Genomic DNA, 18,507 nt, shown 5'->3' on the forward strand with positions numbered 1-18,507 from the left:
TCTTTGATTACTTCATATGTAGAGTACGTGCGATAGAAGATAAAGAATAGTGGTTTTTCAAAGTGTGGCTAGGAGACCATGCATTCAGAATTACCTAGGGAGCTTGGTAAAAATGCAGGTTCCTGGGACACACCTTAAACTGTCTGAATCGGAATCTCAATCCTGGTAGGGCCAGGAGCCTGCATGTCTCACACGCTGCCCAGATGCTTCTTATGCCAAGTGAACCCACTGATCTTGAGTGACAACAAAAATGAACAACTCTTTCTATAGTTTAGTGGCAAGTTAAGTAATTATCTGGTAGAGTCATTCAACACAGGTTGCTAGACTCTACTGAATAAGGCTTTTAAGTCCTTATTTTTTTCCTCAGTGACATGAGGAAACATGTTCATGGTTTCTATCTCCAAAGGAACTGGTAGGTTTCACTGAATTCAAAGGCCACAAACTAAAGCCCAAATGACCATGGTCTTTTGAGTCAGACAGACAGGGATATGAATTGTGCCTTTGTCACTTACTTGTTATGCGTCCTTGAGAGAATTACTATGTTTGAGCTTTGATTTCTTTCTCTGTAAAATATCTCTGTTTCACAGAGTTGTCATGAGAATAAAGTGGACATGTGTGAAATGTCTAACTCACTTTTTCACTCTCTTTTCTGTGTCATTTAATTTCTCTTATTTTCCATCCCTTTGTCTCCTTGTGTTGCACTCTGAGTCACTTCTTCAGCTCTGTCTTCCAGTTCAAAAATTGTCTTTCCAACTTGCTATTTAACCTACATACTGAGTTTTTATTTTGATGATATTATTTCTAGACATTTTGTTTGATTATTTTTCACATCTGCCTAGTCAGTTATGAGTCTCTTGCTCCTTCATTATATTTTCAATACCCTTTTAAAATTTATTTAAGCATATTAAGCATGCTTATTTTATAGTCTATCCCTGATATTTCCAGTATCTGCACATTTAAAATCTGATTCTGCATTTTATTATTTATACTGCCTCTTGTTCATGATGTTTCATTTTTTCCTGTTTGTTAATCATTCATTACAATCTCATGCTATTTGGGAATTTATCTGCATGAATTCTTTGAGGGCTTTAAAATCATTCTCTAGAGATGATTTCAATTCCTTTTTACTAGATATCTGGGGTCAGGACCATGTGAAAGTAAATAATAGGCTTGGAGTGTTGAGGGCTACACAGGTAGTTTGTGAATTCCAGCTCCGAATCTGTGCTAGTGTAGGCTTCTGTTTGTAATTCCCAGATGACACTCGTTTTTCTTTTCCTTTTCTAGTCTGAGTGGAAGCTGAGGCAGGATGGGCAGGTTGTGAATCCCCTGGATTCCTTTGCTGGATAAGATCTTTCTATTTTGTCTGCTGAGAGTGTTACCCTTTGGGAGGCCTGGCTTTATGCAGGAGTCTCTGATTTCACCCCCGACCTTGTGCGGGCCCAAGCTTTGCTTTCTGTCCCCCCAGCTCTATGCCATCAGTGTTGTGTAGATATTCCCAAGGCATATGCAAGCTCCGATATCCCCTTACCTCTGAATTCTCATGTTCTACTCATTTCTGATGTCAGATCGTTTCCCTTACTTTACCATAAGCTTGGCCCTGTTTTGAAATATAAGTTTTAATATATTTTAATCATCATTTTAGGTATTCTCTACCAGGAGGCATTTGTCTGGATATCTAATCCATTATATAGCAGGGAAGTGATGGCAATACCCATATTTATAAATAGATGACTAAACTAACCACAAACGAAAATGCCCTCCAAAATATTCTTACAGTTTTTAAAATTAATTTTGAATTAAATATGAAACAACCTACACACGGAAATGAATCTTCGTAGCTTGTGTTGGAGAGTTTTGTGTTAATTGGGTATACATTGAAATTTGTTTGTCTAAATGACACATCATTTGATAAACATCTCATGCTTAAGGTTAAGTAGATTCTGTGTAGGAGGCAGAATAATGGAATTTTAATTAAGTCTGTGCCTGCTTTATTGATATTTAAGGACCACAATATACTTTCAGTGTGTGATTATAATTATTTATGCATTTAGAAATAAAGCTATCATTTTATTATTGTTCCACTATTTAATTACATTATTATTCTCTCTTCATTAGTCATTAGATGGCTTTATGATAATACTGAGCACAGATGGAGTGATAATTTTCGTGGCTGACAACGTCTCTTCTCTCCTTGGCCATTTACCAGTAAGTTCTCCCAGCTTTTGGGAAAGGATCATTCGCTTTGTCGTTTAGGGGTTCATTATTTGTTTTCAGCAGCATATAACTCATCAGAGAAGACATTCTCAATGTTGTCAAAACGTGCACCTGTTTTACTGTCCTCTCCATTGGTTTCAGTTTTAAAGCTATAAAAACAAACACTGATATAAGGTAATGAAACGGTGTGTGTGCGTTGGTGTATGGTTTGTAAACTGCCCCTGAAGGAGAGCTCCAAAGAAGACTCAGGGGATAATCCCCAAGGTGACTGCTTTGCAAGACAGCCCTCACAAGATGGATGTGTTTGATTTTGTACATTTCTTGAGTCCACCACATACTGATTAAACAATGAATGTCATGATCTGGTCATGCTGGCTCATGACATCCATCTCCAGGTCTGATTTGCTTTTTGTTTCTTTATATTGAAGAAGAAACCCTGATCTCATTTGGAAAAAAATTAGAAATGATTGCCTAATTTAGCAGTGTTGTAAATATTGCTGGAGAGACCTACACATGAGTTATAGTCAGAGTCTCTGATGTTCAAATTAGTCACTCATTCCTGAGCCCTTTGGTGTCACTATATCCCTCTCAGGAGAGCTTTCTATATCTTCCTAGCACCATTGACTTAGAATATATGACTTCCTAAAATTTTTCTGGATCTTCAGGCTGGACACCTACCAGATATATCACTTAAACATGAAAGTACTGCATACCTTCATATTGCACGCATGCCTGTGTGTGAAGAGGGGCTGTGTAGAGTACACCCACCACCACCACTCCTGAATCTCTGTCACTTGGCTGGTTGTGTTAAACGCATCCGGATTGTTGCTTTCACTGCATATTTCTCACTCTACAGAGTTGTCTTAAGAACTTGACCCACAGATCTATAGCACTCAAGTTTGAAACATGTAAATGAGTAGAAGTTTTGTTAAATTATTATTTCTATGGCCCACTTGGAAACTCCGAGAGCTTTTCTGCTCTTTTCTTTTTATTTAAAGATACTAAGGTCCATTTCTTTATTTCTCATTCTCTTCCTTTCTTTTAGAAAGCAGTTTAGATTTCCAAATTCAGCTTATATTTATAGAATACCTAAACAGCTGAATAAAATGCAAATATTAGAGATATTCGTTGCATTGGACCCCAGAGGAGTTATAGCATAGGAGAATGGTCTTATTAAATGCACATTAAAAGAAAGAATGTAGGAGTATAATCCATTACACATTAAATTTTGTTATAGTGAAGACCAGAAAGCTACCCAAGTTCTCGAGGTATTTGACATTACTTAAACCAAATTGGCCATTGACTGAGACTGGTGACTTTTCCCTGAGGATCCTCACATGAAGATTTTTCACAGCAATGGTGTTAGTTATATCATTTTCCTTGATTCTTTATGTATTTTGGTTCCGAGTTTTCACTCTTAAGAGACTCTTTCACCCTTCAACATTTGAAGTAACACACAGACACACATACACACAGACACACACACACAGTCACCCTAAGGTAGAGGTGCCTGGGACATGGGTTTGAACTGTTAATCTTAAACCATGGACTTGATAACCTGAGACTGGTGTACTTAAAAATAAAGCTATAACTATTATTGATACATCTGTACATAAACATTAAATGGGAATGAATTTATATATTCTTTTAAAACAGGGTTGAAAAGGTCTATACCTGAGGTACAATTTCACACTTTTCCTCATTAAATCCTAACTTGTAATTTTTAACAACATGCAATTTTTCCCAGGCTTTGATTAAAAATTTCATTTTATAAGTCACCCATCTTATATTTATATGGAAACCAAACCATTTCTAGAGTATCTGCCTGGCTCCAGGAATCTACAGTTTCATTAAAAATCAAGGAACCTCTGTCTGTTGGGCAACTCTAAGCCAATAGGATGGTGAGGTGGAAAGAACTTGGTCTTTGGAGTCAAATAATCTGGAGATTAAAATTTAACTCTCACTCACTAACGACATGAGCTTTAATTTCTCATCTGTCAATAGGGGACAGTATTGCTTAGAGAGTGACCAGAGGTGGGATATTACAAATGGTGTGGTTAGTGTCACTGATCAGGTGACATTTAGACAGATACTTGAATGGAGTGAGTATGTGAGTCATGCAGATAAGCGTGTTTCAAGTAGAAGCAAACGCAAGTGAGAAGTCACTAAGGCAGGAGTCTACTTGGTGTGAAAAGCTATGGTAAAGAGGCCACTGGGACGGGAGTGCTGTGAGTAAAAAGTAAAGTTGTAGGAGGTGATGGGGTCAGAGCAGTAACAGAGGTCCACCTTGTTTAGGGCCATTTGCCTTTTCCTCTGAGATGGGAGGACGCTATTTGGAGCAGATGCAGGAAACGATGTGAACTTGTTTTATCAGGATCGCTCTGGCTCTTCTATTAAGAACAGGCTATGGGGGTAGGCATGGAAGTGTGGAGTCACTTGGAAAGCTATTACAATAGTCCAGGCAATAGATGGTGATGGATTGCATTAAGGTGGATGTGGAAGTAGTCAGTGTTTTGTAGGTGAAATAAGTTTTGCAGATGGATTGGATAGGGGTGTGACAAAAAGATGGGAGGACTCCAAGTTACGATGTTATAAAACACACCATGACTGAAATGATGGCTGATACCATCATCATCGTGGTATTAAACTTATGTCTGAAATCTGGCACCACATTTTCCCAATCATTGATGTCATTGATGGTTTTTCCTTTGGAAAAACTTGTAGTCACTGGTAGTAGTAACTTGTAGTTACTTGTATTCACTACCCTCTGTCTTAGCAGCCTGCCTTCCTAGTCACTCTACTTCATCACCCCCTCACAAAAACATACAATTGTTCTCTTTTAAAATTTTTAAACAAAATAAAATTTTAAAATACAGATTTCATCATGGAAAGAGTTTCTCAGGATTGAGTTTTTAAGAGACTTTAGAAAGTTTTAGAAAGAGACTTCAGAAAGACTTTAGAAAGTCAAACATTTTAGACATAGGTATATGGCTAGTTGGTGATAATTGTGATGAGTTTTGCTTTGTTCTCCCTGCGAAGTTTACAGCGTAGTAGAGAATCACTAGCGATGAGTCTTGTTTGATTCAGGGTGCAGTCTGAATCTCGTACAGAAGCGCTTATCCTTCCTGGTGCCCTATACAGTTGAACAGTTTTCTAATGCATGTTTAATGTGGATGTTTCTGCCAGCAAAACGATGCTGCTTGCCTGGATTCTCAGTAAATGTCAAGGAGTGGAGTAAATTCCTTTATTCTTTTTTTGGCATGACTGAGACTCACCTTACTAATATTTGTAGGACAACTAATGGTTATTTTCAAACTTGGCTTTTAAAAAGCCTTAATTTTTCACTGGTATTTATCCTTGCTTCATTAAGCTCTAAGTACCTTGATCTTTCTGCCTTGTGTAATAAGAAGAGCAAATGCCAAAGATTTACGAAAGTAACATGGTGTTGATAATGCTTTCAGATCTCTGCCCTTTATCTAATATATAGCAGGGTCACTGGGATGATCATTATGTCCACTGTTTTTAGTTGGTGGTCAGTTATAAGGCATTCATTGTCACTGTCACCTTCCTTAAAGAATGTAGTTAATTAATAAGAAACTTATTGCCACTATTTCCATCCAAGGAATGTGCACCATCAAAAGACTGCTCACTTTGAATTCTTTTAGGTGACAATGCTATACTTCCTTCTACCAATGAAAGAACTGGTGAGCCTTAGCATTTTGTACCTCTTGTTAAGGTATTACTTTATACTTTGTATCAGAATTGTCTGTGCATGTGTTGTCTGCCCTCCTGAACTATGCGTTCATTGAAATTAGAATGAACATGTCAGATTCATTTTTTTAAACTCTCATAAGTTTCAGCAAAAAAAAATAATAAATTAATTCATGTAGAATGTCCAAAATGCAGAAACTGGCCCAGTAGCAAATTGGCTGCTCTTGGTGCAAATTGGACTCAAGGTAGCTATGTTGTAGTGGAAGGAACAATGGATATGGAATTAGATGGAGCTGGGTGTGAATCTCATCTCTGAACCTGTGACTTCTCAATAATCGGACAAGCCTTCGTTTCCTCATGAATTCAATAGAGGAGAATTCTTCCTCTCACAGGGGATTAGGTGAGCTAGTTCGTGTGAACATACCTAGCATAATGTTCTGGCATGAAGCGGTTGTTAATCAAGTGTTAGGTGAAGGAATAAATGAGTGGTCTCTACTGACCAGAGATAACTTGGTTTGGTACCTAAAGTGTATTTTATAACTAAATCAATAAAAGCATTTTTATTGAAAAAGTTAAGTTGAATGAAAAATATCTTTTTCTTTTGGGAAGTCAGTTTCTTACTATGTGACTTTCATTGTCAAAATCTGTTGCCTGGAACTTCCCTGGCGGTCCAGTAGTTAAGACTCCGTGCTTCCACTACAGGGGACAAGGGTTCAATCCCTGGTCGGGGAACTAAGACCCCACATGCTGTGTGGCGTGGCCAAGAAAAAAAAATCTATTTCCTGTTAATTTCATGTTTTCTTTGCTAAATTAGGGTTGTATTTCTGCCCTGAATTGAGCCAAGACTTTTCTTGATTGAGACAGGATCCATCTGCTAATTTGAGCATTGGCCAGCTTGTAGGCTGGCTTCTACAAATGGGCCATAAAAATATATTTCTGAATTTTGACTGTAGATTATTAATATTAATCAATTAAAAATCATTTGAATTTGTGAAAGCCATAATTAAGCTACAAAGAGAACTTTGTTTATTATTTTGTTCCTATCACATTAAAAACTCATTACTTAAAGGCTGATATTCAGTTTATTCATGTGTCACCATACTTCAACTATGTGGTACAGTATTATTCACTCATTCAACTAATATTTATTGGGTGCTCACTTGTGCCAAGCTGTGTTCTAGGTGTTGAGTATGTAGCAGTGAGTAAGACGGCCAAAGTCTCTGTTCTAATGCAACTTACATTTTATTGTGGGAGACAGATAATGAATAGATAAATATATACATGTGACTATGATGTCAGGTAATGATAAGTGGTATGAAAAAAAACACAGGAAGAGAATGTCAGGGAATTGATGCTATTTAAAATACTTTTGAGTAGAGACTTGAATGAAGTAAGGGAGAAAGTCATTGCAAACATCTGGGAAAGAGTGTTTCACATTGAATGAAGAGCAAGCTTAAGGGCCCCAAGATGACTGTTTGCTTGCTGTATTTGAACATGAGCAAGGAGTTCAGTGTACTTGGAATGCAGTGAGCAAGAGGGAGGGTAGGAGAGGCTAAGGTCAATAGGCAGCAAAGAGCCAGAACATAGAGCTGTCAAGGACGTTGGAAGTATACTTTGGCTTTCACTCTGAATCACTTGGGTAGCCAGTGGAAAATGTTGAGCAGAGGAATAACTTGATCTGACTTATGTTTTAAATTGATGACTCTAGCTGCTCTGTGGAGAATGGAGTGGGAGCAAGGGTGTGGCAAAGATAGATGCAGGGAGACCACTGAAGGCTATTGCAGGATCCAGGATAAAAATGATGGCTTAAACCAAGTGCTGAGAAGTGGACCGATTCTATATGTATTTTGAAGGTAGAACCAACAGAGTTTGCTGATGGACTGGATTTGGGGCTTGAGAGAAAAAAAGCAAGTCAAGGACAAACATGTGGGTAAATGGTGGTACCATTTACTGAATTGGGGAAGACTGAGAGAAGAGCATGTTTGTGAGGGGAAAATATCTGGTGCACTTGTTTTGGATGTATTTTTATTTTATTTTTAAAAAATTTATTTATTTTATTTATTTTATTTTTGGCTGCATTGGGTCTTCTTTGCTCTGTGCATGGGCTTTCTCTAGTTGTGGCGAGCGGGGGCTACTCTTCGTTGCGGTGCACGGGCTTCTCATTGCGGTGGCTTCTCTTGCTGCAGAGCACAGGCTCTAGGCGCGTGGGCTTCAGTAGTTGTGGCACGCAGGCTCAGTAGTTGTGGCTCGCAGGCTCTAGAGCTCAGGCTCAGTAGTTGTGGTGCACGGGCTTAGTTGCTCCGCAGCATGTGGGATCTTCCTGGACCAGGGATTGAACCCATGTCCCCTGCATTGTCAGGCAGACTCTTAACCACTGTGCCAGCAGGGAAGCCCTATTTTGGATGTCTTAAAATTGAAATCCTATCAGACATCCAAGTTTAGTTATCAAGGTGAGTTCAGGGAGAAGTCTGGACTGGAGGTGAGAAGTTGGTAGTCATTAACAGTTAGATGGTATTTGGTGCGGTGGAACTGGAAGAGACCACAGGAGACAGGATAGTAAGAGAAGAGGTCCAATGACCAGGCCCTGAGCACTCTTGTGCCAAGTGGTCAGGAAGAGGAGAAAGATCTAGCAAAGAAACTGTGAAGGAGTAGCCTTTGAAGCAGAAGGATATCCATATGTGTATGGTGTCCTGGAAGCCAAGTAAACAGAGTATTTCAAGCATGAAGGAGAGGTCATTTGATACATCAAATGTTGAGATGTTAGGCAAGATGAGGGTTGAAATCGACTATTGAATTTGGCAATATGGACGTCATTGGTAACCAGAAAAGTGAAGTGGTTAGGATAAAAATCAGACTAGTGTGGTTTTAAGGGAGAGTGAGAGGCGAAGAAATGAGAGACAGCAAGTATAGTTCCTTTCAATGATTTTTGTTCTAAAGTGGACCAGAGAAGTAGTTAGAGATGGAGGAGAGGATGTAGTGTCAAGGAAGATTTTGGATTTTTGTGTTGTTTCTGTTTTTAAGATGGCAGATATTACAGCATTTCTGATTTAGCATTTGTGTGCTAAGGGAAAGACCCAGCAGAAAGGGAAAGCTTAAAGATGTGGGGGGTAGGGGGAGAATTTCTGAAATGATGTCCTTGAATAGTCGAGAGAGGATGAAGGACAGTGCACTAGACTTAGGTAGAAGCTTATTTGGTACAATAGGAGAGAAAGCAGGTCTCTGGCCACAGGAGCAGATAGGTCGGTAAGATTTGGTGCAGGGAGATATTGACATTTCCTTCTCCCTTTGTTTTTAATTGAAATAAGAAATGAGATCCTAGCTGAATATGAGGAGGGTGGCAGGGGAGGGGGCGGTTTTGCAGGTTTGAAGGAGGAGAAGGCAAGAAATAGTCATATTGAAGAGTAGAAGAGTGAATTATCTAGGGAAATGTGGAATGATTTCTAGGCAGAGCTGAGTGCCCATTTAAAATAATACACAGTATGGATGTGGGGTTTTCTCCATACACATTCAGTTGCTTGGGGGAAGGTACAGGGTAGATGAAGAGTTGAAATTAAGCAGAGTTGGGATTTTCCCAGGCAAATAAGAGCTCATGGCAGTGATCAGAATGATCGACTATGGCATCTGAACTGGGTAAGGAGGGATGTGACAATTTGAAGGAGATAATGTTCAGTGAAAACTGGATGCGAATGGACTGGAGGTCTCAGTGGGTGGGATAATTGTTGGAGAGGTGAGGTACTTGCATGAGCGCACTGCAAAGGTAGGTGGTGATGGTCATAGAATGGCGTAATGTGATTTGGGACTTTAGAAGTATAACAGGTCTGACTGCAAGATGGCTGACGTGGGGCAGATGATAAGCTTTTTTTTTTTTCTTATTTATCTATTACTTTTTATAAACATCTTTATTAGAGTATAATTGCTTTACAATGGTGTGTCAGTTTCTGCTTTATAACAAAGTGAATCAGTTATACATATGCATATGTCCCCATATCTCTTCCCTTTTGCATCTCCCTCCCAGATGATAAGCTTAAGTAAGGAGACAGAGGAAGTAAATATAGTAGTACAGATAACAAAATTTATTCCCTCTTTCCCTCTTCAGAATGACATCATGGGTAAAAAATTATTAAGCCTTCTGCCTGATAAAGAGAAAAGTGAAGTCTACCAAAAGATTGCTCTCAAAGTTCCTTTGCCAAACTCAGGTACAGACTGTTTGTTTCAAATAGTAAGTTCTTAGATTTTAAGAGACAGATAACAATCACTTACAGGAATAATAAAGACATTTCACAAATTATATTTCTAGTATTAAAAAATCTCTCCTCTATTAAATCTTGTTCTTAATCATGAACCCTGATTATTTCAGCTTTTGTATAATTGTATTAGTGTTCTATAAATTATGTTCTAGCTGATACCCAACTCTACAGATACAACATAGATAACTGCAAGTGCTAATGTTCATGAAAAGAAAATAATATTTTTGTAAAATCTAGTCTAAGTAAGACAATAATCATATGAAAGAATCCTGCAGAATATAGTTAAGTACAAATGTAAGCACGTTTTGTATTTGTTTTCTTTTAGTAGGAAAACATATTGATTTTTGCTGTCATTTAAAAAGAGGAGATGCTGAACACGGTAGCAGCCCTGCTTATGAATATGTGAAATTCATCCTGAGTATAAAAGATATTTCTAATGGTAAGCAAAACAGTTTTTAATCTTATCTAGATGGAGTTCATGAATTATGCAGCCCTTCATTGGTAATATAAATGCCTTTCTACTGTTGGTACTCTCACACTCTCTCCTACGCCTATGATCACAGGTTTTGGTGGACCACAGACATTAATTAAACTTTAAAAAAATTAATAGCAAAATTTACAAGGTGGGGTCATATGGTAACATGGTGGACTGATCTGATAAGGATGGCTCTTTCCTTCTACGAAAAACAAGGAAATTATTGTTAAAACATAATCTAAGAAGTTTATTGCATAGCCAATCTTAAAAGAAAGGGAAATGCATGGGTGCTAGAAATTAAAGGATAAAGTACAAGACCTAGTGATAAGAGGGAGCTGATTTTGTGCTGGGCCTAAGTGAGTTTTAAATCATACATTGGCTCCATTGGCTGGGGTCTGGAGTTCTAACACTCATTCAAGGACCAACACATAAAACCTAGAGACTTAAAATGATCAGTAAAATTCTGTCCACTGGCCTAGAGGAAGAGTAAGCTTGTTATCTCTCTCAGAGTTTGAATGGAAAAAAATGTGTCATTTACAGGAAATCAAAACCCAAATCTGTGTGTCTTACATGTGGATATGGGATCTGAATTTGTAATTTTTAAGGTTTCAGGAACCGCAAGCTGATAAATTAACATAAACACTGATTTGGGGCCATTAAAAGATCTAGGGCTTGAATCAAAGGTAAATAGCCCAACAAATATGTGAAAAGATGCTCCAACTCACTAGTAAGCAAAGAATGAAAAATTCAAAAACCAATGAGTAGCACTGTACACGCATCAAAATGTAAATAATTAGGAGTGTGAATAATACCAAATATTGGTGAGGATGTGAGAAATGAAAACACTAATACAGTGTTGAGAGGAATGTAAACTCATGAAGCCATCCTGGAAAACAGAGTGAACTGAAGTCAATTATCCTGTAACTCAGCAATCCTATCGCTGGGTGGAAATATCCCAGAGGCGAAGTTGCAGAGAGATCTGTGTCTAAGGGGACATGTTCTATGTATGTCATAGTGTTGTTCGTGGTAGGAGGGAGGAATGATGCACAGCCTAGGTGCGCATCATTAGGGAAATGGACAAGTAAAATCTGGGGAAATATACAATATGGAAAACTTTGTAGTAGTCAAAAGCAATGAACTCAAAAAACAAAAAAAGCAATGAACTCTAGATATACATAGTACAACATGGTTAGACCTTAAAACCGTATTGTTGATTGAGAAACAGAATGAGATCTATAGCACAATGTCACTTTTGTAAATTGTAAAAGCATATAGTACATAGAACCAGACTACATATTTTACAAAGTTATATATTAAATGTGGTAGATGACAGTGGGTACCTGTGGGTGGGGAAGGGACAGAGAGAAGAAAAAAGTAAAAACAAGAGTGGGAATTTTATCTGTGTTCATAATATGCCATGAACTAAGAATATAATTAACTCAGTTCTTTGCCACTGAGGTCTAAAGATATAACGAATGAATGGGTAAATAAATAATGAAAATTAGCTCACACATGGTTGTCTGATATCTTTGTCACGTGCCTTTGGAAACCAAAGGTCAAATACCTTTAAAAAAAAACTTGACTACATACACACACAAATTATACACACATTTTTGATGCCCACATGGTCTATGTAAAGAAGGGGAGCTAAACTTTTTTGGAGACTAACATGTCCATTCACAGGGTAAGGACAGAAGACTGACAATCACCCTGAACTCACAAGTATTTCCCAGTAATTACTTCATGTTTTGGTGGAGACCAGGGTGGGGAGGGTGACTGGGAAGGAAGACAGAAAAAATTGGTGGTTCGGAATTCTGAAAATTGTCAGTGGGTTGGCAAACGGCACACTGATATGGCAGGTGCCCGTCCTCTTGTGTAATCGCCCCACCTTTCTATTGGATTGTCACATGTGTATCTCTTTCTCCCTTAGAGCCTTTGGTGCTCTTCCGTAGCTTCTTACCCAGCCGGTCCTGTGAGTCATCTGCCACAAATCTTTCTTTGGAGAATCGGTTTTTTCTGGTGGGGACCGTTTGTATCTTCAGGGTTAAAACTCAAAGGGTGAGTATGTTGTGTGTGTGCCTCCCCCACTGTGGCCATGTGGGCTTCCTTTAAAGGGACATGTCCCCTTTGGTCTCTCAGCCACTGCACGGCACTGCTAAAGCACCTGATGTGTGCAGAGGGCTGTGTTAGGATACGTGAATGAGAAAAGATCAGCTCCTGTGTTTCAGAAGTTGAACATCTAAGTGGAGATCTGGACATACCCAGAAGAGATGCACACTCATTGACAAATGGTTTTGGTATAATATTAAACAGGTATACAGGGGCTGGGGGTTGGGACATAGTAAGAGAAGTGACCATTTTGGCAGGTGGATAAAGAAAGGCTTCTCTCACCCGGTGAGTTTTGAGGCAGCTCTCCTGCTCGCGCAATGCTCACTTAGTATCTTCCTAATAGAGAACTCACAGTTTCTGTCTCTAAAAAGAAAAATCAGTCTTTAGAATTCATCTGATCAATTCAGGCTAATGAATTATTCACTAAGTAACATACTTAGTAAGCACCTACTATGTGCCAGGCACTGTGCTAGGTGCTGGGGAAACAGGCAATAGACAAGTAATATTGACAAGTGTCATGGAGATGATAAAACAGAATCATGTGCTGATGACTGGTGTGGGTAGGGAGTTCAGCAGAGTGGTCAGGGAAGGTCTCTCTCTGATGACCTGTCTTTTGAACAGAGACCACGAATGATGATGTGGTGCCAACCCAGTGAAGACAGGAAGGCAATTCAGGTAGAGGGTTCAGCAGCTGTAAAAGTCATGAGGTAGTAACTAGCTTGGAGAGTTCCAGGAAACAAGGACCATCATGTGACTAGAAAAAGGTGAAAGAGGGAAGGAGTAGTAGAAAATAAGGTACAAGAGGTAGGCAGGGGCCAGATTATGTACAGCTTTGAGTGGAAAGTAGGAGGATGGCATGATCTGATTTTGTTTTTAAAAGACCAGGTTGGCTGCTGGCTGAGAATGGAGTACAGGGGAACAAGAATGGAAGCAGGTGGAGCTGTGTGAGAGGTGATAGGGGTTGGACTAGGACTGCAGTAACAGAGATAGAAGCTCACCGATTTGGGTGACATTTTGGGGGTAGAGCCCTAAGTCCTTGCTGATGCATTGGAAGTGGGCGGGAGAAGACAGAGAAATGACTCAAGGATGACTCAGCTTTTAGGCCCGAGTAGCTCAGTGGATGGAAGTGCCACCAACTGACTTGAACAAGACTGGGACAGTGTGGATTGGGCAGATGAGGTGGAGGGCATGGGGACAAAATCCAAACGTCTGTTTGAGCCATGTTAATATTGTGATGATGTTGTAACATACAACACATTCAACTGCCTTACAAGAGAGGCCTCTGGATCCAGATTTCACATCCTTCCTTACTAGCTACAGGACCTTACCTAAGTCACTTACATCTTTTAGCCTCAGTTTCTCTTTCTATAAATGGCGATAATAGTACCTCCTTGAGGGTTGTTGTGAAGCACAAATAAGACAGCACCTCTTATCAGGTAAGCACTCAGTAAATATGAGCCTTTACAGTCATGATCATTGTCATTATTATCATTATTATTGTTATCATTACGATCCAGAGAGGGCAAAAGACCTGCTTTACTTTTCCTCTCAAGTTTAAAATCTGGGCTTTAACTGACCACATTTCAGAAGCTGTGAAGGACCCCTTTACATTCAATTTTAGAATAGTGATCTATGTCATCATTTTTCCAAATTTAAGACAGAAAATTGGTCGAGAGAAAAGCAACTGAAGGAAGCTGCTGGGTCTGATGGCCCCACTCAGTATCCCTCTCCAGCAGCTCTCTGGGATTTGAGCTCTCATATCTGCCATGAGAAGGCAGACATCCCATCTAGAGGGTCACCCCCCACATCTACTTCCTCCTCTGAGAAAGAAAAATCTCATTTGACACACCACCCTCACCCTAGGCCCCCTCTGAGCACAGGGATCTCTATTTGTGATCTATGCCAGTTTTTCTCTGGGTTTCTGGGATTTTTGTTCAATACTAGTGGTCATTTTAGAGAACAAATCTCGTGAGAAAAGAGGGCTTTTGGGAGGAAGATTTTGTTCACAGGGTGGCTGTGTAACAGTGGAAGGGCAGTGAACTCAAGAGTTCAACTTTGAAATGGACCTACTTTGATCCTGCATGTACTAGCTGTACGTGCTTGACCAAATCATTCTATCTCTAGAATCCTCAGTTTTCACATCTGTAAAATCAAGTGCCTTTCTCACACTGGTATACAGATGAGTTGGATTTTCAAATTTACTACATCCTACACAAATATGTCAGGTATTTTTACTCTATAAGTACATTTTAAGTATCTAAAATGCCACTTTTTCTGCAGGGCCTTTTCACTGTAAAGGAGTCCAATGAAGATGTTCTGCTGGTCCCGGATTCGGACGAGGAACGTCTACCTGTGGCCCACAGGTGAGAGGCTAATGTTGCCATGAGTAATGGAGACCTAGGGCACAGTTTCATCAAACAAAACTGAAACAAGACAAATCACTATGAATATTTTTCCATCAAAATGAAAATTAAAAAAAACAAACAACTGAATCCAGATGAGCAATCTACTAGTTTGAATTTCCTTTCCCAGCTAGTATAATTCATATTTTTCTAACTGAATATAAATACAAGTGATTGGCTTTCTATAAAAGAAATAAAGCAATAAATAGAGCAACCTTAACTGACACAGACATTTAATTACTTTCAAATTAAGACAATACGTTTACAAACAGACTTGATTGCTTCCTTTTCTTGAAACACGTTAAATGGTAGAAGAACAAATAAGCATTGGGGTAACTGCTATTATGCAGGTGTCCCTCTTTTTTGTGAACCTAATCTATTCTTTAACATTTGTTTGTTAACAAATTTTCAGAGAACAAAGTGACTAATTCCATTATTTTGAGTGGGAAAAACAAAAATGCATTCCTAACCCACAGGAAAATGCCAACTTGCTAGGTATCACTAAAACCCCTTAATACGACTATTTAATAATCTGCCAAGAATTTCTACAGAATAGAAATTACTTGTAGTACTATCTAATCATTGCATATTTGATAAACTCATTAGTAGGTATTTTGTATGTAGTAAGCCATAATAGTAGACACTGCTCAGTGTAGAATATTGAGAATGGATTACATTTTCCTTCTATATTACAGTGTACATGGGTATGTAAATAAATAACAAAACAATACATTAAAGATGAGCACTAGATGCCAGTAATACTTAGCAAAATAAAATAAACTAGATGATGTTTTGAGAGGCTTCTTCTGATTGAAGGCGTGTTTGTGTGAGGTCTGGTGGGAGGAGGAAGCTGGAGGCTGTGCTGTCTGTTACTCTTTGGTGGGGGGACGAGGTAAGGAAGAAAGAGCTGGTGAAGAAATGAGTTAAACAGGAAATGTCTGAGGTTCATCTGTGTCTGGATCTGAGGAACAGGGGAGAATCTTCCCTTCCTGGCAGGAGAGCTCAGAGGTGTTTGGCTAAGAACCGTTGTCTGAAGCTACACACAGAGCCATGGGATGCAAAACAGAGCTTGAGGTGGCAGTCTGTTTGCATTCCCTTTGCTGGGCACTCTACAACTCTTGCTAACACGAGACCGAGTTTGTAATTGTGTGTTGAGTGTCACATGTCTGCTCGTGCCACCATCACACTCACTTTCCTCAGCAAGATTTTTTTTGCAGAATCTCAATTTCTTGTAAATATTCACCATTGTATTTGTGGTTCATAGGAGGAGTTAGGGACATGTGCACCACCAAGCTTAAGACTAATAGCCATTCAACTCTCTTAATGTGCTTTATCATTCCCAACGGTTCTTGTAGTGTGTGCGCGTCTTTGGGCCTCTTAGGCTTACCCATTTCCCTTATTAGTTCCTCTACTTTATTAGAAGACCTTTTACTGAATAAGGTGAGAGAGAGACATCTATAAAACATAACGTGTTTAAGCAACGTGAACTCTAGGCACTATTCTGTGAGAATACCTGAGGTACAGTAGCAGCCCACCATATCCTTTTCACCCAGGAGCACATGACTTAAACATATTCTTGCATGCAACCTAGAACAGATTTGTTTAGTAGGTTTGTGTAGTGAATTTTGTGTAAATTAGCAGATAATTGTAGCAAATCTTCAGAGAGTGAGAGTTCAGAGACAAAGGAGACCTACATTTTATTTTTAAGCAGAACTTAACTGGATGAAAAATATTCTGATGCAGAAAAGAGCCAGTTACTACATCTGTGCCACTTGGTCTTCACACAATACAAGAAAAGTGTTTTCTTAAGGCTTAAAATCATATCCTTTCTAATATAGTAAGAAATTACCATTATTGGGTGAATGCACTACAATTTTATATATTTTAATACTTTCATAAAATATTCCTAGTTTCTTCAAATATTAGACAATGGATTGTTTATCATGCAGACAGTAACATGGAAAAATGACACTTAGGAAACAACTGATGGATTTGATGAAGAAAATTCTGTTTAATTCCAGCCCCCTTCTCTTCCCTCTTATATCCCTCTGCTCTCCTCAACACCATGGCCGCTGTTCTGGCTCCAACGACCTCAGCTCTCACATGATGGATTGTTGGTGGACCTGACTCGTCCACTAGTCTGAGGTCTATAAAGGAGGGCCAGTCAGCCTCATCCCTGTCTAGCACAGAGCTTGACATTGAGCAGGCAGAAATGAACATCTGCTCAGGGACTGATTGATTGATCCTATCAAAATGGTAATCCATTCCATGCCATGAGACCTCGCAAACATAGTGCAGTATTGTTATAGCTCAGTGCAAACCAGTATTGCATTATTTTTTTTCATAGACTTACTCTTTGTCTTCAGGATATTTTCAGATAACAAGAAGAAGAGATTGTGGCATGTTGGACATTAGTTTGTAGGCACCCTGAGCAGTCGTTGATAACCTGGCTCCCATTTTACAGTCTGAGGGATGGTTAAAAAAGTAATCAGGCACAAAGGTCATAGGGACCTAGAGCTCCCCAGATGCTTCTGGAACTTTCCTTGGTAATTCTCAATGTTCTTTGAAAGGGAAGAAGCATCCTGCTAAGAGGCTTGAAAGCTTTGTCTGTGCTTATGAAAGAAACACAAAGAGGGGAAGTTAAAATGTTTAAAAGAAAGGGTCTGTTTCCATGTAGGATGTCCTGTCCTTGCATGTTTCAGATTTGAGGCTAAAGAACCTTTCATTTCAGGAGAGGGACTCAACAGCTGGGTTTTCCATTAGAGCTACAGATGCACTGGAGTAGAAGGTCTTGCTTGAACATAGAAAGAAGTAAGGAACACTTCAGAGTTGGTGAGGGGCAGGCACAGAATTGAATACCGCGGAGTCCTTTCCCATCTTCCTACTGCTAGAGTCAGAGGAAGCAGCGAGCTACTCTTAGTTTGTATGTATAAGTGAGGCCCAGAGTTCTGTCATAGCATCATCTTAATAGAAATGCATCCTGTACTTTATTCTTCATGATGCGATTTCATGTTTATTGACTTACTCTCCACAAATCAGCAACATAGATTTTAGACCCATTGTAAAGATGAGAAAGTGCAGTCGCAGAGGATGTATGATTTTCCCAAAGTCACGCAGTTGGTTAAGCAGTAGAGCTGGAATTGGGACCCAGATTGTCCTGGGCTCGTTTCTCTTAGGACATCAGTTTCAGGAGCTGTGGCTGGTATGGGATTCCAAGGAGAAAACTCAAGAAGTCTTTGGGAAGTACTTGATTGGGGATGTTACTGTGAGAAAACTTTTTTTTCTTTAATTTCATCTTAAATGTAGGGAGAGAGAAGAATTAGTAGGGAAGGCGATCACACTGATTAGC

The 18,507-nt window shown here is 39.2% G+C and overlaps 1 protein-coding gene across 2 annotated transcripts in view; it reads left to right on the plus strand.

The window, feature by feature from the left end:
- The window catches only part of PASD1 (PAS domain containing repressor 1), a 168,101-nt gene that overhangs the window by 106,914 nt on the left and 42,680 nt on the right, over positions 1–18,507 (plus strand). For both annotated transcript variants that reach the window (XM_082444880.1, XM_082444881.1), the window contains 5 exons: positions 2,116–2,205; positions 10,022–10,121; positions 10,498–10,611; positions 12,578–12,705; positions 15,037–15,119. In XM_082444880.1, the coding sequence (XP_082301006.1) occupies positions 2,116–2,205; positions 10,022–10,121; positions 10,498–10,611; positions 12,578–12,705; positions 15,037–15,119 (515 nt within the window). The remainder of the gene's footprint in view (positions 1–2,115; positions 2,206–10,021; positions 10,122–10,497; positions 10,612–12,577; positions 12,706–15,036; positions 15,120–18,507) is intronic.

The sequence above is a fragment of the Balaenoptera physalus genome (assembly GCF_965194825.1).
Source record: "Balaenoptera physalus genome assembly, chromosome: X".
Classification (NCBI taxonomy): domain Eukaryota; kingdom Metazoa; phylum Chordata; class Mammalia; order Artiodactyla; family Balaenopteridae; genus Balaenoptera; species Balaenoptera physalus.